This window comes from Hemiscyllium ocellatum, chromosome 6 (genome assembly GCF_020745735.1).
Source record: "Hemiscyllium ocellatum isolate sHemOce1 chromosome 6, sHemOce1.pat.X.cur, whole genome shotgun sequence".
Classification (NCBI taxonomy): domain Eukaryota; kingdom Metazoa; phylum Chordata; class Chondrichthyes; order Orectolobiformes; family Hemiscylliidae; genus Hemiscyllium; species Hemiscyllium ocellatum.
Genome location: NC_083406.1, coordinates 75,000,797 through 75,024,167, shown reverse-complemented (window position 1 = coordinate 75,024,167; position 23,371 = coordinate 75,000,797). Strand labels below are relative to the sequence as shown.

The 23,371-nt window shown below is 38.3% G+C and overlaps 1 protein-coding gene across 1 annotated transcript in view; it reads right to left on the bottom strand.

Moving 5' to 3' along the window:
• dync2h1 (dynein cytoplasmic 2 heavy chain 1) overlaps positions 1-23,371 on the bottom strand; it is a 561,613-nt gene that overhangs the window by 415,852 nt on the left and 122,390 nt on the right. The window contains exons 35-41 of the mRNA XM_060826048.1: positions 22,073-22,255; positions 19,054-19,277; positions 13,488-13,597; positions 11,460-11,659; positions 8,478-8,742; positions 6,159-6,366; positions 1,065-1,194 (exon numbers count right to left, since the gene is read on the bottom strand). Of these exons, the coding sequence (XP_060682031.1) occupies positions 1,065-1,194; positions 6,159-6,366; positions 8,478-8,742; positions 11,460-11,659; positions 13,488-13,597; positions 19,054-19,277; positions 22,073-22,255 (1,320 nt within the window). The remainder of the gene's footprint in view (positions 1-1,064; positions 1,195-6,158; positions 6,367-8,477; positions 8,743-11,459; positions 11,660-13,487; positions 13,598-19,053; positions 19,278-22,072; positions 22,256-23,371) is intronic.

The following is a 23,371-nucleotide window of genomic DNA, read 5'->3' as shown; positions in this document are numbered from 1 at the left end:
TTGGTGCTAGGACCCCAGTTATTCAAAACGTATGTTGAATGATTTAGATGAGGGATCAAAACATAATATCTCAAAATCTGCAAATGACACAAAGCTAGGTGGAAGGTTGAGCTGTGAGGAGGTTGCAGAGATGTTGCAGTATGATTTGGACAAGCTGAGATTGTGGGAAAATACATGGCAGATGCTGCATAATGTTGATTGATGTGAGGCTACCCACTTTGGCAAAAATGGGAAGGCAGATTATCATTTGAATGGCTATAAATTGAGAGAGGGGCATGTTTATTAAGACCTGGTGGTCTTGTGCAAGTAGTGGCAGTCACCCCAGAAGTATCGGTTTCCAATCACAGTTCCAGCATTAGTTTCCTCACAAACTACAAGAGTCATTTTCCTTTCTCCGTTGCCCTCTTTGGTTCTGCTTTTAGTTAGCATCTGTCGTAAAAAGGCATATTTTGAAAACATGGATCCAATCAGAATGATTTTTATCACTTGTACACAACAATTCCAATGCCTATCTTGGCCATTCTGCCAGCTTGCACCTGCCATAAACTTCAGCTCAATTAAAATTGTACTGCCACTAGCCATTACTAATCACTCCTTGAACAAGCCCCTGGGGTAGTTTACAGTATCTGCTCAACAATTCTGTCTAATTTCACCCAAAATGTGAGAATCCAACATTGTACAAGGTAGGGGTTAGACTTATAATACAAAAAAAGTAAAATAATTACATAAAAATAGTTTGCTCCTTAACCTCTGGGGACATGATGACCTCATGGCATTTCTGCTAGAAACTGATAATGTTCAATGGACCTGGGTTCAAATGCCACCAAGGCAGATTCAGTAAATTCAGTCAAAGTCTGGAATTAAAACTCTAATGACAACCTTGTTGATTGTAAGAAAAAACCCATCTGGTTTTAGAAAAGGAAACATGCTGGTGTGGTCTACATGTGACTCCATACCCACAGCAATGTGGTTGATTCTTAACTGCCCTCTGGATTGGTCAATAAACGAGCCAGCAAAGCCACATCCCATGTATTGCAAAAAGATAATTTACAATGGCCAATTACCTGCTTTAAAACCCAGTTCAAACACTTCTCAAAATAGTCTCCGATCCAGCTTTCAAGATTGCTCCGGCATTCATCCACCTGGTTTCGCAGCCACGATTTCACCAAAGAACTTACATCCGTATCTTCATCACTAAAACATAGAAAGGATCGGAAATATTTCAGCTTTAACTTCTTTCAAAACCATTTATTTTACAAGAACAAATTCTTTTATTTTTCCACAATGTTAACATTTATTATTTTTGATATCTAGAAAATAATGCTATTAATCTTAAGAACTTCAAACAATCAACTGTGACGTACTGGAGTTCACAAACTGACAGTTTATTCCTCCATTTGTTTTGCCAAGCAAGTGAAAATAGAATTTAAGTTTGACACTGTCATGGTTTATGGTAAAGCTGGTGACACACTTCATTTTACCTGAAAAACTCATTCAAAATCTTGTTATGGAAACGTTGTTTATTAAATGGTTTCACTACTGCCAGGAAGGCTTCAACTCTGCTTCAAGTTGAATTCTATAGTTTTACATTTCACAGAATTACAGAATTTATAAAAGTTCCCTCTAAACCCTTCCTATTTATGTACCCATCCAGATGCCTTTTAAATGTTGTTATTGCACCTGCCTCACCGCATCCTCTGGCAGTTCTTTCCATACCCACACCACGCCATATGTGAAAAGATTGCCCCTTAGGTCCCTTTTAAATCTTTCCCCTTTCACCTTCAACCTATGCCCTCTAGTTTTGGACACCCCCACTTCAGGAATAAGACTTAACTATTCTCCCTATCCATGCCCCTCATGATTTTCCGAATCAGAAGGGTTTAGAGGGATATGATCCAAATGCTGGCAAATAAGACAAGGTCAAATTGGGATGTCTGGTCAGTGCAGATACGTTGAACCAAAGTGTCTGTTTCCATGCTGTATGACTCTATGACTTGACAAAAGGATTCAACTTATCGTGACTGTCCAGTTCTACAAATGAGCAATTTAAGACATGTCACTATCCCATCTTCTCCCCATAAACCTTCACATTCTTTGTTTTTCAGATAATAATTGAAGTTCCTCTTGATTGTCTCAATTAAGCCGGCCTCTACCACAACCTAAGGAAGTGAATTTTAGATCTTAATCACCCGCTGCCTGAAACTGTTTCCCTTCGGGCTGCCTTTTCTTCCTTTATTTGCATCAACTTGTTCTTAATCCTAACATTTTTTTCCTTTTATACTCTGAGCAAACCCTCACAGTTTTGAAACCTCTTTCAAATCTCCTTTTAAGCTTATTTTCTCCAAGGAAACAGTCCCAATTTCTTCAATCTGTGTAAGTGACGTGCCTCATCCCTACGATCGTTCTTGCAATGTTTTTTTCTGAAATTGCTGTAATGTCGTCTTCCTAAAGTGTGGTTCCCAAAGCTGAACAAAAAGTGTTCATACTGCACTACCAACAATGATGATATTGTCATATGGATTTGTGTGTGCCACAGATCAGGATTTTAAAGGAGTCAGACAGATCATCTGATCCTTCTCAAATTCTCTGTAACAATGCCTATCATATTAATGTAACTTGTAACTAGTTGCCAACATGTAGGTAACTCATATAGATTATTGCAAGAGAAACCTCTAGGAGGGCCAAGGAGTGATCTTTCTCTAGCGAAATGCAGGCCTTGTAGATTCCTACACTTAAAAAGGATGGTGATGAGAACCATTATCACAAGCAGCAATCTCAAGCAATGCAGAAAGCTGGGATGCCCATATGACAGAATGTGGAAGAGCGAGACCTTACTGATACATACAAGATCCTAAGAGAACTTGAATGAGTGGATGCCAGGGGGATATTTATTTTTGTAAGGGAGACTAGAACAAGGGAGTACAGTTTAAGAACTGAGGTCTTCCTTTCACAACTGCAAGAATAATTCTTCTTTTCCTCTCGGGAGTCATTAGCATTTGCAATGCTTTTTCAAGAAAGTGGTGGAGGTTATCACTGAATTCATTCAAGGCAGAATTAGATACATTTTTGGTGGATAAAGGAATTAAGACTTATGTGAATCTGACATAATGATAGTTAAAACCACAGCCAGATCATCCATGATAGAATTAAATGGCCGAGCAAGCTTGTTGGGCCAAATGACCTAATCCTACTTCTAAATCCTATGATCCAAAACAATATTTCAGAATATTGGAAACAGATTCAAGGTGTTGCACTTTAGAAAGATTACCAGCAAGCTACGTCAAGTCTAGCACATTTGATGTAGTCTGCAGAGGTTTTAACAAGAGTTTACTAGTGGGCAAAAACTAATTAAATGTATTTTAAGTACCTTATTTTTAAGAAAAAGAATTATCACCTAATGTGGAGCACAAAACCACAAGCAGAGGGTTAAGAATTCTATTATTTACCACAAACTTGATTGATTGAGTAAGTAACCAAAAACATTGGTGAGGGCACAGCAGTAGACATTGTTTACATGGTCTTTAGTAAACTAATTAATAAAATTAGATCACATGGGATTCAGGGTGAGCTTGCCAACCGGATACAAAATTAGCTTTACGGTAAGAAACAGACGGTGGTATTGCAGGGCTGTTGTCAGACTGGAGGGCCATTCCACAGGGATCGGTCCTAGGTACACTTTTGTTATTTAAATAAATGATTTGGACGAGAATATGGGAGGAATGGTTAGTTTGCGGATGACACCAAAACTGGTTGTGTGGTGGACAGTGAAGAAGGTTATCTGAGATTACAAAGAGATCTTGATCAATTGGGTCAATGGGAGTGACAGGTGGAATTTAATTTGGATAATGAAGTATTGCAATTTGATAAAACTAGCAAGGGCAGAACTTACACAATCAATGGTAGGACCCTGTGTAGTGTAGAACAGCGAGACCTAAGGATTCAGGTCCATAATTCTTTGAAGTTTGCATCACAGGGGAGACAGGATGGTTAAGAAGGTATTTAGCATGTGTGCCTTCATTGCTCAGACCTTTGAGTAGGAGTTGGGATGTCATGTTGAGGTTGTACAGGACACTGGTGAGGCATCTTCTAGAGTACTGTGTGCAGTCCTGGTTGCCTTCCTATAGGATAGATATTATTAAATTGGAGAGTGTTCAGAAAAGATACTACCAGGATGTTGTCAAGAATGGAGGGTTTGAATTATAAAATTAGGCTGGGACCTTTTTCACTGGAGAGTAGAAGGTTGAGAGGTGACCTTAAAGAGGTTTATAAATCATGAGGGGCATAGTTAAGGTGAATAGTAACTATCTTTTCCCTAAGGTGGGGGAGTTCAAAACAAGGGGGCATATTTTTAAGGTGAGAGGAGAAAGGTTTAAAAAAAGACAGGAGAGGAAACCTTTTTACACAGAGAGTGGTTTGTGTGTGGAATGAACTGCCAGAGGAAGTGGTACAGTTACAACATTTAAAATATATTCGGATAATTGCATTAATAGGAAAGGTTTTAAGGGATAAAGGACTAGTTTAGTTTGGGAACATGGTTGTCGTGGACTAGTTGGACTGAGCGGTGTGTTTCCATGCTGTATGACTCTATAACCAGTTGAGTTAATGGAGTTCTACAGGAAACCCATGCAAAACACCTTCCTAATTCATTCACCGATTACATGAAATTTTGCAGTTAGACAAATGGAACTGTGTGCCATTTTTACACCTTTTATTCACTAGCTCAGTTCTAGGAATGGGTGAAAACATTTGGTATTCTTTCACTCCTGTTTACAAATCCAAAACTCAAAGTAATTTCATAGGTGATCTTGAGACTATGAGAGGTGCTGGGAGTTCTGCAGCAAGTAACTCACCTCCTAACTTCCCAAACACTGTTCACCATCCATCTGCCGAATGAAAGTCTACAGTGTGTGATGGAATACTGTCCACTGCCCAGATGAGTCCACCTCCAACAGCAATCAAGCTCAACTGCATCCAGGGCAAAGTTGCCCACTTGATCAGTGCCCTGTCTAATATGCTCAACATTTGCTCTTTCCACCAACATCTAATATCCTCAACATTCACTCACTCCACCAACAAAGCACAAATACAGCAGTATGTAACATTTATAAGATGCATTATCTACAGTGTTTTCCAAACCAATGACCAAGAACAACAGATGCATGGGAACGCTACCTGTGAGTTCTCCTCCAAGCCACACACCATCCTAACTTAGAACAATATTTTTATATTCCCATTATTTTCACAGCATGAAAATACCAAAACACCTTTCTAACCAGCATTATGGATGTACCTGCACCAAACTGAACTGCAATCGTTCAAGATGGCAGTTCATTGTCGCCTTCTCAGGGTAATTAGGAACGGGTAAGAAATGCTGGCCTAATCAATGACATTCATTTACATGAAGAACAAAATAAGTATGTAATTATGATTTTAAGGTGGCGGTAAGCAACTTTCAACTGTCTAAATCAGAAGAAAGAGAATCAAAGTTGACATTCTAATTGCATGGTGAAAGTTGCAGCTATATTTATTGATGTTACAATCCTTGTGGGAAGTACTTTTATCAGTTAGAATGGCAGAGTTAAGTTGGCTTGGAAACAAAATAGCACTCAGGAGAAACTTCAAAAACTGGCCACAGCGGGTCAGAAGCACATAAGCAAATGTTCCTAGCTAAATCAGTATCAGGAATCGCAGTGGTTAAAGATTCTCCAAATACTGTCCGCTGCAGCTCGATAACAGCACTAACTTCCAAGTTATAAAAATGCACGTTAACACCCAATTCCAGAGACTTGAGTAATAGAGCCTGTATTGCATCATGGCAATATTACAACGTCAGCAATGCCATCTTTCAGATGAAATATTAAACATAAATCCCATCCACCTTCTCAAGTGGCTGAGAAAGATTCTATATCACAATTGGAAAAAAAACTTGGAATTCTCTGCACTATCATAACCAAAACTATTTCACAACAATCATCACTAAAACAGATGATCTGGTCACTATCTTATTGTTATTTGTGATATTAACACAGCATTTATGCAATTAAATCAGTGACTTTAATGGACAATATACTAAAGAAATGTTGCTAATACTTTTACCTGGACACTGGCGATAGCTGCAGGTCAGATAACAGAAGAAACTGAAACATAAGCATACGAACCTCAGGAAGATCATGCCCATTCTGGATATTGTAGCAGGCGATGCGCAACTGAGATCATGAGTTTCAAACACAAAGTTAACATTTGGTCCAAACTGAATTCTTTCTCCACTTGGCATGGTAAGCAGCCGATTATCATCTAGTACTGAATTTAAGGACTCAATCCACTCAGGATCAATGTCCCCATCACAAATAATCCAGGAGTGAACATCTAAACAGAAGTATAGAATACAATAATGGGTTACATTTTTAAGAGTTTGTGATGTGGAATTAGCAAGAGAAAATGAGGATTTCCAGAGCTGCAGACAGGGTTAAAGTATAAATAAGAGATGAATAGAGAAAGGAATGATCATAGCAAAAGCACAACAAAGATATTAAAAGGATTATAAGGATTAGAAAATAAATCATATCACTGAACAAGAAGAAAGCTCTACAATCACCTAGGAGAAGAATGCTCACACTAAGAAAGCAAAGTGAAATATATCCAAGACAACAGAATAATCTCAGAACCGGATTTGTCAAAGAATCACAGAAACTAACCCCGTTAAGTCTGATACCTGGTGGGAAGATATTTACATTGTGCACATCATGCAGATAAAGACTTTGAGGAGACATAGAGTAAGGGATTAATAGCAGAAGGAGAAATAATGATGATATCAGAGTCAAATGAAGAAGTAGAGAGCTGGAAGTAAGTAGGAGCCCTAATATAATACAAAGTGAATGTGGTGTTGTAGATCAAACTGCAAAAATAAAGAATTCTTGGAGACAGTTCCATGGACTCTGGTAGCATTACTTTGGGAGACAAAGTGGAGTTACTCAGCAAAAACACTCAAGATTGCCTAGGCCCTATACTCTGGAATTCCTCAATACATCTCCCTTAAGTTACATCATACAATCGCTACAGTGTGGAAACAGGCCATTCGGCCCACCGAGTCCTCACCGACTCTCTACCCAACCTACCACCCTACTCTGTCCTTGTAACCCTGCATTTCCCATGACTAATCCATTTAACCTACACATCCTTTTTATGGATGGGCAATTCAGGATAGCCAATCCATCTAACCTGCACATCTTTGGACTGAGGGAAGAAAGCGGAGCATACAGAGGAAACCCATGTAGTCACGAGAAAAATGTGCAAACTCCACATAGACAGTCACTCAAGGGTGGAATTGAATCCAGGTCCCTGGCACTTTGAGGCAGCAGTGCTAACTTACTTCTTAAATCTCTGTCCTTCACTCAATTTTGATCATTTGCCTTAATATTGTTTTTGTGGATCAATGTCAATTATTTACCTTGTTAATTAAGTTAAAGGCACTGTATAAATGCAAGATTTTTTTTATTATTTATATACACTTTCTTTATCCTCTTCTGAAAGCAAGATATGAATTCATGGCAGTAACTGGAAGTAGAATGCCACCCAGCTACTCAACTGAGCATGTTTCACTGTAGAGTTTAATGTTACTTTCACCTGGGATCTGTACTTCCAGAAGAAGCTATTGAGAACACTATCAGGAGCAAGTATCTTTTTTTTAATTTTTACATAGGGTGGGTACTGCTGACAAGGCCAGCATTTATTGTATAACACTAATTGCCCTTGAGATGGCTTTGGTAGCTACTTTCATGAACTACTGCGCTCCTTGAAATATACATACAACCACAGAGTTGCTCATCCACAATTCCCCAGTCTATAAGACCATTGTACCAACGCTATTAAAGTACAGCTAGGATATGCCTTGTACAGACCATGGATTAAACCTGAGACCCTCCGGCTTAGACATATTACAACCTCAGTCAAAATGAAATTTATGAGGTATGTGGTTTTAGGGAGAGCTACTCATTTACAAGTGGAAATTTTGAAACAACATAAGATAGTTTTTGAGTACATATAAAAACAACTTTGGAGGTAAAATTTGGTTCTACGTAACAAAAGACCATTGACTAAAATAACAATAACATATTTATGTAGCAAATTTAACGCAATGCAATAACCCAGTGAATAAATTACTTAAAGAGTTGCAATAAAGGCAATTATTTTGGTTATAATAGAAATCATAGAAATATGATTCGTACAAACTGAACTCAGGATGGATTGCTCCCACTCATCTTAAACCTCTATAAAATGTAACAGCGTGCAGTAGTCTATTACCAGCAACCACTTTTGTAGCATTAAAACTTAACCTAAATATTTAAAACAAAACCAAAAGCATTTGTATTGTCATGTTCACTTATGCTGCAGGGGGTCACTTTTGGTTTTATGTTAAAACATTCTTTTCACTCTCAGTCAGCGAATAGTTTTATATCAGTTGCATCATAACTTCTTACCCTGTGGCTCTCGAACAACCTGGCGAGCGCTGTTCGTTAACACACCATCAGACCATTCTCGAGTATCTATGTCAATGTGACCTAGGAGATGCTGGCGTGGCATGGCTTTTGGATTCATTGTGTATTGCTTTACTACCTTGTTTATTTTACCAAGAGCTGTCCGTAACATTCGCCATAGTATTGATTTCCCTGCTCCACTTGGTCCCACAATAACTACTCCCATTCTTTGGCGTAGTTGTTCAAAAAGTTCCAAAGCTTTCTTTATCTGGGAAAATTGCAGCAGTTATATAAGTTTTACCAGAGAAAGCACATTCTTCTTTAATGATCAAATAGATGAAATTGTTGACAACTTTTTAACCATGGAGAAAAACAGAACATTCAATTTTCTTGAAAAATCTCTCATTCTATCAAATACTTAACAAAGGATTTCCCAGAGATTGCTGCTGCTGAATTTAACAGAAAAAGTGACCCATCTTTTAAGTTTCAGTTTACCATTATTCAAGCAACGTGGGCTTTGAATAAGGATTCATTCAATTCGAGACTGAAAATTGTTAAAATCGTGAGGTTTGTAAGATTATAAATATTGGGATTGGAGCTTTAAATTTAAGGAAAATTGCTTGATCATGTGACCTGTTCTGCCCTTGTCCCTGTATGTGGTAGAGGTTGCAAATTTTAAACAAATTAAAGGAGGGGTTTTGGTGAGTTTCTGTACAGCATTTTGCAGATGGTACGCACTTAGAATCATAGAATCCCTTCAGTATGGAAATAGGCAATTTGACTCAACAAGTCCACACTGACCTTCTAAAGAGTAACCCACCCAGACCCATTCCCCTACCCTATTACTCCAATTTCCCCTGACTAATGCACCTTATCTACACATTCTTGAACACTATGGGCAATTTAGCACGGCCAATTCACCTAACCTGCACATCTCTGGAGTGTGGGAGGAAACCGGAGCACCCGGAGGAAACCCATGTCAAACAAGGAGAATATGCAAACTCAACACAGACAGTCACCTGAGGCTGGAATTAAACTCTGGCACTGTGAGGCAGCAGTGCTCACCACTGAGACACCATGGTACCTTGTGCATTGGTGGTGGAGCAAATGACTGAGGAATCAATGGGCTGTTTTGTCCTGGATGGTGTTGAATCTCTTGAGTGTTGTTGGAGATGTACTCATTCAGACAAATAGAGAATATTTTACTACAATCCTAATTTCCTTTCCTCTTAAAACAACAATCCCATTCCAAGTAATAATATACTAAATCTTCTCTGAACTGCATCCAATACATTTACATCCTTCCCTTAGCAAAATGACCCACACTGTACACGGTACTACATAGGTGATCCCATCAATGCTCTGTATGACTGAAAAATAGCCTCCAATTTTTATTTTTAATTCCTAGCATCTGATCATCTCTGTCACCAGTTTTTATGTGGCTAGTCTAATTTCTGGTCAATAGGAATCCCCCAGGATGTTGACAGTGCTGAAATTTTTTAATGGTAATAATAGAGAGATGATTGTATTCTCTTCTACTAGAGATTGCTTACACTGGCACCTGCATAAATCACATATTACTTACCACTTTTTAGCCCAAACCTGGACATAGATTATATCATGCTACATATGGACATGGACTGCTTCTGTACCTGAGGAGTTGCAAATCGTGCTGAACATGATATAATGATCAGCAACCATCCCCACTTCTGGCCATCAGATGGACGGAAGATTATTAATGGTGATTGGACTAGGGACAGTCCTGCAATGGTGTTCTTGAACTGAGATGATTGACCTGCAACAACCATACCCTCGTAGTAGTGATTCTGATTCCAATTGGTGGAGAGTTTCCCCAACACTCCAGTTCTTATTAGCTTCAGCAAAACTAGAGTCAAATTGCAATCCTACAGCCATCAAAGGACTTTGGGATTTTAAACCCAGCGTGGCCAGGGAAAAGAGGCTTTGCTTGCTGGCAGAGGTTCAGAAGCTCTCTGAAACCTAAGGAGAGCATTCAAGGGTTTCATTTGGTCCAAAAGATGTGCAGGTGAGATGGGTTGACCATGTTACATTGCCCATAATATCCAGGGAGGTGCAGGCTAGGTGGATTAGCCACAGAAAATGCAGGGCTACAGGGATAGAATAGGAAGTGGGTCTGGGTGGAATGCTCTTCAGAGGGTGGGTGTGGACTCGATGGATTGAAAAGCCTACTTCCACACCATTGGGATTCTATGATTCTATAGTTGGTGAAATAAGGATACAAGAACCCAGCAGAAGCTCGGACCATCTGTGAACTGTTTCTGATAAGGACTATAATTCCATGCGTTGTGCAATGAGTGATAGCAAGAAAAGTAGAATATTCCTTTATGTAGTTAAATAGATGAATTGCCAACAAAAGAAAATAATCATCAGTTAATGGTATATTTTTGTCAAATGTTGTAATAAAAGTTTTAAAATGTGAAATAGATGTGAATTATCTTTTTCTTTCAGCATATAACTGGAAATTTGTATTTAAGTTATAGGTCAGTCTCAGTAATTTTTCCAGTGGTGATATTGAATTTATTTCATTGAAAATTAAAATAGATCAACTATCATGGGCTGAGAAACAATCACTGTTTTTCAGCTTAATCAGTCAGGGTTGGAGTAACATTAAATTAAGCAGGTAACTTTAAGGATTTCAAAAAGGTATAATAAACATGTAACTCAAAGACATGCAAAATGATAATTGGGAATAAGCACTAAAAATATTTCCATGAATATAATGCATTAATAATACAATAGAAGGAATCTCATTAAGTAGTGATTTGAATGAGAATATTCATAATTTAAAAACAGTTTGCTGTTATTATGCTAATTTACCTTATGTATCCCATAACATTGTATATAAATTTATTTCCACTGTCACAATTATAGCAAAATGACATGGGTCAGTAATATTCAAATAACCCAAGTAATTGTTTCAGTATTTTTAGCTGACTTCATATTTACCTGATTCGGTATAATTTCCAGGTTTGCTTCTTCAAATGCTTCATGGAGAGCTGCAGCCAAGTCCACATATTCAAAATCTTTGAATTTAACGCCAGGGAAAATATCTCTCACCAATGCATCAAACCTTGTACAGTCAGCAAATGTCAGTTTTGACATTGTGTTAAGACGCAGAGCCTGCACGACAATGTGACTTTCATCAACTGTAAAACAAGGAAATGGAAAATTACATTGTACCTAATCCAAATATGCATTTTTACAAAGGAGATGCTTGTATAAGTATATGAGCTGTTTAAGTATAAAATTATTTAAAAGTAAAAGTATTTAAGGTGGGCATTAAGAAGAGAACTTTGTATTTAAAAGTTTAAAGTGCATGTATAGCTAGTGAAATGGAGTTTCAATTATCATTGCTTATAAACTACAAAGTAATTTTCAGAAAGGCTTGAAGGTACTAAAACACTGAAAGCTAGCACTGGAAAAGCAAATGACACGTTAGTCTTTACTGCAAAGGAATTGGAGTAAGAAAGGTTTGCTACATTTCTATAGCTTTGCACACAGTTTTGGTCTTGATATCTACGGAAGGATATACTTACCATTGAGATGGTACAGAGAAAGTTCACTGAAGTGATCACATTTTGAAAGTGTTGTTAAATTTTAACAGGCTGAATAAATCACATATAAACCTACGGATCAGTGAATCATAGAATGGCAACAGCATAGAAGACCATTTGTACATGTTACAATTGTTTTGGTTCTCTGCACAAGCAATCCCCAATTTCTGACCCCTTCACTGGAACTTTGCACCTTTTTTTCTCGAATACTTATCCAGGCCATATTTGAATTTGTCACCATCAACTCTCAGAAAGTACGTTAACAAAGAACTTCCTCAGATCATCATGTTTTGCCATTCACCTTCTTTCTGTGTTCTCTGGTTCACAACAGAATCCTCTGTCAATTGGAACAATTTGTCTCTAACTACTCCCTCCTGACCCCCAGGATTTTCAACACTTTTATAGATCTGCTCTCAACTCTCCTCTGCTAAGAGGACAGAGCTCCTTTGCTCCTGACCCCTCCACTGCCTTAGTCCAAACAGGGACAAAAGAGCTGAATTTAAGATACATGGTGAGAGTGACTGCTACTGACATCAAGGCTGCAGGTGGTAAATTACTGTGTCAAGGAGTCAATGATCCAGCAATGTCTCCTGAATACATCTCATAAACTCATCCCACTCTTGGGCATTTCCATTATCCTGATCCCAGTTTCATCAGAGTAAGCTTTTTTTTTTGAAAAACCATTAATATTGTTCTATAGCTTCTGCGTCTCTCAATAAGATCCCAGAAAATTTCCTCCCTTATATCTTTCCACTACCGGCACCCTATGGCACATATACAGACATGTAATAGTGCCCTTCTGTTGTTTCTTAACTCCAACCAAACAGATTCTGTCATTAACCCAACGACGGCTTCCTTTCTCACTAAATCAATACTATTACTTCTTCTTCTCTTTTTTCTGGCTTGCCTTTCTTGAACACATTGTTTCAAGGAATATCTACTAACCAGTGCTGCCCCTTATAAAATAGATGCCTGTAATTGCCACAATAGTGTATCCCCATGAAACTGTTTGTGCCTATCCTCTCTGGGGACTACAGATATTTAGCAATTGAGAGACAGTGATTGAAATGGGTAAAAAATGAGGTCTGCAGATGCTGGAGATCACAGTTGAAAATGTTGGTTAAAGCACAGCAGGTCAGGCAGCATCCAAGGAACAGGAAATTCAAGTGATTGAAATGTACAAGATTCCAAAGAATCAGGATAAAGAAATCGTGAGACTATATCATGATTTCCTGTTTATGGTTTACAATTCCAGCATTTCCAAATTATTCTATTTATTGAATAACTTGATCTGAACAGATAATTACGTTTCTCCAAATACAACTATTAGTAGATGAATATCTTGCTGTCAATTAACAAAGCTTCTTGCACTTATACAGATACTAATACAGGTTTTGTTGAAATCCATTGGAATGCTTACTTTTTGTTTTGCTTTTCTTTCGTTGTTGGAGCAGATTTCCACACCCCTTGAGGACTGTCTTCAGTGCTCTCAAACCCCAGTCATAGTGCTGCTGTGGAGTCAGAAGCTCTCTGAAATTTCATCATACACAAAATTTAAATAAACCATTTTATTTACTGCAACAGACAATTTACTATAGCATTATATTTTGTTGCTTGTTTGCCATTTTTTTGAAAAGTCTAATTCCAAAAAACAATCTTGTTAAAATGATCAAATGTGCTGTATCTTTATAGTACAAAACATTGGGAACTTAGAGGACTAAAGGATTAAAAAGGAACTCATGTTACTCTATACTGCAAACATCTCCTAAGTCCCCAAATTTCAGATAGTGGTAGAATTCTCCATGAGACATTGACAGGCTATGAATTGATGGCTTAACAAAAAAAAAAGCCTTCGTAATTAAATAAAAATGCAAATGACAATAGGTTACAAAATAAAAAAAATTTAAAAAAATATAAAGATTAAAAAGGAATGAAGACAGATAAAATAGAGTGAAAATAAAAATAAAAGATCTTAACAGGCATCCAGAGCTTCACAATTAATCAAATTGCCACTGCTGCATTAGCCAATTGGTGCATAGTAAGGTTGTAGGTCAGCAAAATAAAACACTTAAGCAATTCATCTACTTTTCCAGACAGTATTGATTAAGGAAAGATTGATGGCCAGGCTGCAAAGAAATTCCTGCTTTTTAAATGGAGTCATGGAAGAGCAAATGATGGTAGACCGATTTTCTGCTTATTTTCTTATCCAGAAGGTTGTACTTCCTAGTAATTTATCACTTCAACAGTATTAATACAATGTTAAACTCTGTTCTAAAATCCTGGAATGAAGCTTGAATTGAACATTTCTGCCAAAGTAGCCAGTGCAAAATACTACAGAAATGAACATTCTGAAATTAGGAAAAAAAGGTACCAATAATCAACAGATTAAGCAATGCCTGTGCACAAAGGTACAGCTCATGTTTCAATCTCTCTGTGAGACTTCTAAGTTATTCTTTTCCTTTCCCTCCTTTCTCCCAAATTCACCAATTCTATCCTTCCCTTCTCATCATTTTGTTTTCATTTGTCTCTCTGCTCTCTCATTCTTTCCTTCTTTCATGCAAGTTCCTTCTAGTCTCAGTGACCTTTTTCCCTACTTCTCTCACTTTTTTGCTCATCTCGACCATTTCTGTTCTACTTACCTCTTTACCCTTTCACTTGAGAAATGAAGAGTATGATAGAGGCAGAAAGATGACTGGAGAGAGAGAGTGATAAAAATAGGTGGAGTTAATAAGAAATAGAGGATATTGTAGATTTGTTTAGCCACTTTCTCCTTCCACTTCTAATTTCTTTGGGTAGAATTTCATATGTCCCATGTCAGGTTTGGTGGCAGCACAAGCTAGTAATCAAGTAAGGAGTGGCGAGGGTAGTGATGTGTGTGTGAGGAGAACAGGCAGGGACTCATCCTTCTCACCTCTATCTTGATTATGTTTAGGGCATTAAAGCCTTTACGTTTCTAATCTAGTGGGCGGCACGGTGGCACAGTGGTTAGCACTGCTGCCTCACAGCGCCTGAGACCCGGGTTCATTTCCCGACTCAGGCGACTGACTGTGTGGAGTTTACACGTTCTCCCCGTGTCTGCGTGGGTTTCCTCCGGGTGCTCCGGTTTCCTCCCACAGTCCAAAGATGTGCGGGTCAGGTGAATTGGCCATGCTAAATTGCCCGTAGTGTTCGGTAAGGGGTAAATGTAGGGGTATGGGTGGGTTGCGCTTCGGCGGGTCGGTGTGGACTTGTTGGGCCGAAGGGCCTGTTTCCACACTGTAAGTAATGTAATCTAATCTAATCAACCTGTTCAAAGATGCTATTACCCTCAAAGAACAAAAAAACAAAGAAAATTACAGCACAGGAACAGGCCCTTTAGTGCTCTAAGCCTGCGCCCATCCAGATGCTCTATCTAAACCTGCCACTTATTTTCTAAAGGTCTGCATCCCTTTACTCCCTGCCCATTCATGTATCTGTCTAGATACATCTTAAATGATGCTGTCACTCCCCGCTTCTACCACCTCCACTGGCAACATACTCCAGGCCCCCACCACCCTCTGTGTAAAGATCTTTCCACGCATATCTCCCCTAAACCTTTACCCCTTTCACTCTGAACTCATTACCCCCTAGTAATTGAACTCATCACTCTGGGAAAAAGCTTCTTGCTATCCATCTGTCTATACATCTCATGATTTTGTAGACCTCAATCAGGTCCCCCTTCAACCTCCTCCTTTCCAAGGAAAATAATCCTAATCTATTCAACATATCTTCACAGTTCATGCCCTCCATACCAGGCAACATCCTGGTGAACCTATTCTGCACCATCTCCAAAGCATCCACATCCTTTTGGTAATGTCGCAACCAGAACTGTACACAGTATTCCAAATACAGCCGAACCAAAGTCCTACACAACTGTAACATGACCTGCCAACTCTTGCACTCAATACTCCAACCAATGAAGGAGAGCATGCCATATGCCTTCTTGATCTCTTTACAGACCTGTGCTGCCACCTTCAGGGAACAATGGACCTGAACACTCAGATCTCAATGTACATCAATTTTCACCAGGACTTTTCCATTTACTGTATAGTTTGCTCTTGAATTGGATTTTCCAAAATGCGTCACCTCACATTTGCCTGGATTGAACTCCATCTGCTATTTCTCTGCCCATTTCTCCAATCTATCTATACTCTGCTATATTCTCTGACAGTCCCCTTCACTATCTGCTATTCCACCAATCTTAGTGTCATCTGCAAACTTGCTAATCAGGCAACGAAACCTTTCTCTAAATCATTTATATAAATCACAAACAACAGTGGTCCCAGCACAGATCCCTGTGGAACTCCACTGGTCACAGATTTCCATTTTGAGAAACTCCCTTCAACGACTACTTTGTCTCCTGTTGCCCGGCCAGTTCTCATTCCATCTAGCTAGAATACTCTGGACCCCACGCAACTTCACCTTCTCCATCAGCCTACAATGGGGAACCTTATCAAACACCTTACTAAAGTCCACGTATATGAAATCTATAGCCCTTCCCACATCAATCAACTTTGTCACCTCCTCAAAGAATTCTGTTAGGATTGTATGACATGACCTTCCCTGACCAAAACCATGCTGCCCATTACTGATAAGCTCATTTTCTTCCAAATGGGAATAAATCCTATCCCTCAGTATCTTCTCCAGCAGCTTCCCTACCACTGACGTCAGACTCACCAGTGTATAATTACCTGCAGTATCCCTGCTACCCTTCTTAAACAAGGGGACAACGTTAGCAATTCTCCAGTCCTCTGAGAACTCAGCTGTGTCCAAAGATGTCGCGAAGATAACTGTTAAAACCTTCACTTCCCTCAGTAATCTGGGGTAGATCCCATCTGAACCTAGGGACTTGTCTACCTTAATGCTTTTTAGAACACCCAAAACGTCCTCCCTCCTTATGCCAACTTTACCTAGAGTACTCAAAGATCTATCCCTAACCTCAATATCCGTCATGTCCCTCTCCTCGGTGAATACCTCCTCCGGAGCATGCTGGCACTTGAACGCAGCTCTTCTGTTTCAGAGGCTGAGGCATTACCATTGCACTACAAGACCCTTCTCACTAAGACCTTCCCATGTTACTTCTAATTGGGGCCCTTCAGTGGTCAACAAACACTAACGCCAGCAGCGCCCACATCCCACAAATGGAAATACTCATTTGACCAATTTAGACATGCAGCTTTTTGACTAAGTCATTTATAAATAAAGTGAATAGTTGAGGTCACAAAGCAATTTGAGCACCTCGCCATTATCTGCACGCACTGTCTCATGCTCTCACAGATATTTAATTAATTATGGATTCATAAAAATTCCCAAATTACAATGCCGGATAACTGATTCATAATTCTCTTGTTTCCATCTCCACTTTATTAAACAATGGAATTATATGCAAGGTTCCAATCAAAAGGCACAGCTTCTGAATCAAGAGGACATTCTCAGTGTATTCCTTTCCTTATCTCCTCATAGAAGTCAAAGGTCACAGACCTCTTGTTCCCATTAAAGAAACCACAATTCAGCTCTTCCCCCGCTCCTTTCCCAAAAAGGGAACTAGTCCCAAACACAATGGTACTGTGTGAAAATATGTTTTCGCACCTCACATTTATTTCTTTTGAAGAACACATCAAAACTGTGCCTGCTGGTTCTTTAGCCATTTACAAATAGCAACAGTTTCTCCCATTCAACTCCGATAGACCTGTCATGACCTTCAAGTTCTATCTGCTTTCAAAGACATAATGACCAACTTGATATCCATCCTCAGCCCCTTTGCCCTCAATAATCCCAGACTCTTTCAACTCTCCCTTTTCTTTCCAAGATCTTTAGGTATGTTGTAAAGTCCCAGAACAATGCCCCAACACTTGATTATCCATTTCAGAGACTCTTAGAATGACACCCAGCTACAAGGGTTGACCGCTGCTTTATAGCCACATTATTCGGTACATGCCTGGCATCTTTCACTAAGTCAATACTGCACAGATCAAAGTTATTGCCTTTAGCCACTATCTTAGCTGAACCAGACTGTTTGCGTTCCTAGCAATCTGTTTAGTCACAATAGCTTTCAATCCTCTATACTCAACATGCACACAATATATTTGCAATTTCATAACATCCCTCCCACTCCATCCCTACTTAAGTTCATCTTAATTCACAACTTTGTCATCTTCTACCCTCCATAACCTTGAGCTCATTCAAAATTATGTATCCACATTTCCTAGAAGATCAAATCTATTCATTCATTGCGCCTGTTCTCATCTGATCTATGTTTGCTCTAAGTCTCCCAGTGTCCTGATTCTAAGTTATCATGTTTCAGTTTAAATTTCTCCATGGCTTCAATTCCATTTAACTCCATAACCATTTCTAGATCAATGAACTCCTTAATGCTTTCCCAAATATTTTTCTCACTCTGGCCTCTTCTTTCCTTCACCCAACCATTGGCGACTGTGTTTTCAGCTAACTGTGTCATATATTGTGGAGTTCCTTCCCTACATAGATCTCATCCTTTAAGAACCCCTTTCAAATCAATCTGTCTGGTCAAGCTTTTGTACATTCATCCCAGTATTTAATTTGTGGTCGGCCTGTTATGCTTACATTTCTGGCGTGCCTTACAATATTCTCAACATTGCAGGCATTACAAATAATGCAAGTTATTAGGAGTATAGCTTTATAATTAACAAACAACACAATTTCTAACACAGTAAATAAAATACTGAGGTGAATACTAGGTCTGTTTGAAGTTACATTATGAATAGATATTTAATCTGTGGTACAACTATCTTCAGTAAATTACATATATAATGCAAAACTAGTGAAGTAAGAAAAGTTTCTCAGATCATACGTTGAATTATCCGTTTTGTTACTCTGCTGTTATGTCAATGGCAGTACAAATGGATAGAGTTCATTTGACATTTGATGCAAATATTTAGAACTACAACATGTTTCACTTGCAAAGAAGACAAGATTATTTTAATGCATACTTGGATAGAGTAAAGAGGGCCACTAATTTCCTGCCCAAAATGTTGCCATCTTTAAATCCTTCTGCATAGAGAATCACTTCAGCAATAAGTTCATTATCTGGTCGAGACATGGCAACAGGTCGAAAGAGTTGTTTCAGGTTATCAGGGAGCTTCTGTCGTCCTCCATATCCTTTTCCAGCAGGATTCATGGTGATAAATATTCCAGAGTTTGGATCAAGATCAACCTAAAATTTCAAGCAAGGTCATGTATAAAATCATGCATGCAAACAAATGAAATATTTGTTTAAGAAAAATTATATTTTACATTATAATGTACTACTACTCCTATTGAGTTACAAACTTTGAGACAAATACAATCTGCATTTGAACAACAGATGTGCTTTTGCTTTGCTGATAAAATTTATTTAGAAATGTAAAGGGTTGCACAGTTGATGGGAGATAAAAGATACTCAATGCACTGTCTAATTTAGTGATTTAGCTGTTATGGAATAAGCAAGTTAATAACCTGCCCTCAAGGTTGACAATTGTACACAATACTGGCTATCTATTTCTGAATTTAATTTGTTTTTGTGTGTAATATAGTTTCATACACGCAGTAAAATCTTCAATGCCCTTGACTATTATGAATAAAATGGTTTTACTTTCATACAGAATGCAGATTGGCTGTACCTCATCTGAGTTATGGCATAAGGCAAATGAACAGATACCTGAAATTGCAAGAGCATAACAAATTCTAAAAAGTAACCTCCAGAAAAAAAATGTGAGTTTATCAGCCATTTTATCAGAACTGTAAAGTTACAGGGATCTCCTCTAGAAGTGCATGGCAGCAGGTAGAAGTGAGTACTTTGGTCTTGTTGGGTTAATAATGTGTCACAGTGATTGCAGTCAAGATACTGTGCATGAGGAGGATAGTGCAATTATTGATGAGTGTGGCATACTACAACAGCAGATGTCCTGGCAGGGGTAACTGGAAACAGTAGCAATGGTTCTGTCTATATAGCAATATGCATTACCTCACTCTGCAGCCCTTTCTATTAGTGCTCCAATGATAGCAGCACAAGAGATTATTAGGAAAAATGAAAGCACATGAAAGTGGAGGTAATCTGATGACATGAGGAGGAAGAAAATGAAGGCCTAGCAATTCAGAGTTCTGCACTCAGTTTCGTGTATTGAAACTCGGGAATGATATATTGAAAGGAGGTATGGAGCACATTTACCAAAATAATTTCAAGTCTTAAACTATGACAGTGGTTTCCAAAACTTAGTTTGTATTATTTAAGGTGATATTTTGGTGTAAAAGGACATCAGTGCTGGGACATCAACTTCTTACAATTTATACTAATGACATGGATGAAGGAAGGAAATGTATGTGGTTGCCAAATTTGCGAGTGAAAAAGAAAGAACAAAAAAAAACATTGCAAAGAAGACATAAGGAATAGGGATATACATAGGTTAAGCAAGTGGAGAAAGATCTAGCAAGAGGAGTATAATCTGGGAAAATACAAAAACTGCCCATTGTGACCAGAAGAATAAAGAAAAGAATATTACCTAAATGGTTAGAAATTGCAGTCTTCATACACAAAGGTGTCCTAGAGCATGATTTACAGAAGCTTAGTGTACAGATACAGCTACTAATGAGGAAAGCTAATAGAATGTTATTATTTATTGTGAGGTGAATGAAGACAAAAGGAGGTTCATTATGTTTCACTTAGACCAGGGAATTTGTGAGACCATATCTGTAGTACTGTTTACTGTATTAGTCTTATTAGTTAAAGGAAGATGTAAAAGTACTGCAAGCAATTCAGAGTAGATTTAATAGACTAATACCTGGAAATGAGTGGAATGTCTTAGAAAGAAAGGATAAACAGGTTACACTTGTATCAACTGGATACTTAGAAAATAATGGTGGCTTGGTCAAAATACAAAAGAATTCTGAATTGTCTTGACAGGGTTAATAGCAAAAGGATGTTTCTCATTAGAGTCTAGAACTAAGGATCACTGTTTCTAAATAAGATGTCACCCACTTAGGAAAAGAGATCAGGAGATGTTTGTTTCCTGACTGAAGGTTGAGTGTCTTTGGAACTCTGTTCTTCAAAAGGCAGTGGAAGGACAGTGTTTGCATACTTTTAAGTCCAATGTAGATGGATTCTCAATAAGCAAGAGTATCAAACGCTATCGGGATAGTGGAGAATATGGAGGAATCAGGTGAATTCTGATCTTGTTTAATGGGAAAGCAAGCTTGAAGGACTTAGTGGTCCTAATTTGTATGTTTGTATCAACCTATCTTCTTTTTATACTTTTGACAGAAGTAGGTGAGGAGCACTGGGGAGACAGCATAGACATCCAATGAAAGAAACAAAAAAACATTATTTTCCAAAACCTTTCAATTCCAAAGAACAGACAAATTTGAGTCATAAATTCTGTTTCTCTGTCCACAGATGGAATGATAAATGTGAAGTACTCATTTAACATGCTATAAATGTCCTCAAGCTCTTTGCACAATTTGCCCTATTGGTCTCTAATGGGCTCTTTTTGTTCCCTAGTTATCGTCTTCCCTCAATATACTTACTGAATATCTCAGGATCCTCCATCATTTTAGAACATAGAATATACAACATACCCACTGTTTTTTTTTCTCCTAATTGCTTTCATAATTTCCCACACTACACATTCAATGTTCCATTAGGGTCACAATTCTATTTGTCAAGCCACACTCGTATTTCATCGATTTTATCTATAATACTTCTTGGATTAAAGTAAAAGCTATCTAGCCTCACCTGATTTCCATGAAACTCAACACAGCTAAACTCCCTCTGGCTAGGTTCCTTATCCACAATATGCTTTGTCCTTATTGTACTGACACTGTGACCTCTCCCCCTGCCAAATTAATTTAAGCTCCTGCCAATAGCATTATAAAACCCATCTGCAAAACATTGGCCCGTTAATGATAAATTTTTGACAGCATCATGCCTATATTAGCCGTTCTATGAATTAAAAAAATTATTTAAAAACAGTGTACCTGTTTTCCTAGCAGCTCACAAAAACGCCTGTGATCTTTCAAAGCATCCTGGATAGCTTGAATTTGCATAGAAACAGCAGAGAGCACAGCTTCCTCTAAACGATTAAACTCATCAAAGCAACCCCATGCACCACATTTCACCAAACCAATAAAAATACGGCCCATGGACTTTACATCTATGCCCTTAGAAAGAAAAAAAAAATCAAATTTAATTTCTTTTGAAATTCACATTATTAAAGCATTCAATTTTAGCCATTAAAAACAAATTTAATAGAAATATAAATGAGATGCACTGTTATGTTAGATATTGAGTTTCATTGCTGTACATTCTGGGAGTGGAGTTATGCTAACACCTACCAAAGACTACTTCTGAAAGTTTAACATAATAGCCTCTTTGACAATCTGAACTCTGAAGCAGCTGGAAGCCAGATTATCATGAAGTAAAAGGGTGTAGGTATATTCAACAACAATCAAAGCTTATTTTCCATGGATATCTGCTGATGTATCTTACTAGTTATTCTCCTAACCAGTATGTGATCCAAATAAAAACCCATTGCTACATTTCTGCCCACTCATTTGCACCAGGTAGTGCTGATATCAGGAATATTTTTGAGTATAATGTTTAGCAATCAGTTGGAGTGAATTTGAAAATTTTCATCAGACTATTTTCCCAAAGCACAAGTGGTGGTTGTTAGCCATAAAAATCACAAAGACCCTCAAAGTATTTTCCAGAAGGGCACTTATGCTCTTGAAGAAGTCTAGGAAACATGTTTATTTGATCTACTGAAAACATGCGATAGTGATCCCTACCATATTCTAACTAATTTGGTCAGTGCATTGGGATGTCATGTTACAGCTGTACATCATTGATTAGGCCACTTTTGGAGTATTGTGTTCAATTCTAGTCGCCCTGTTAGAAGAAAGATGCTGTGAAACTTAAAAGGGTTCAGGAAAGAAGGGTTGAAGGGTTTGAGCTATAGGAGAGGCTAAATAGGCTGGTGCTATGTTCCCTGGAGCATCGGAGGCTGACCTTATACAAGTTTATAAAATCATGAGGGCACGTATAGGGTGAATAGCCATGGTCTTTTTCCCAGGGTAGGGGAGTCCAAAACTAGAGGGTATAGGTTTAAGTAAGAGGAGAAATATTTAAAAGGGGCCTAAGGGGCAACTTTTTCATGCACAGTGTGATGCATATATGGAATGAGGGGCCAGAGGAGATGGTGGTGGCTGATACAACTACAAGATTTGAAAGGTGCATGGATGGGTATCTGAATTGTAAAGGTTTAGAGTGATATGGGC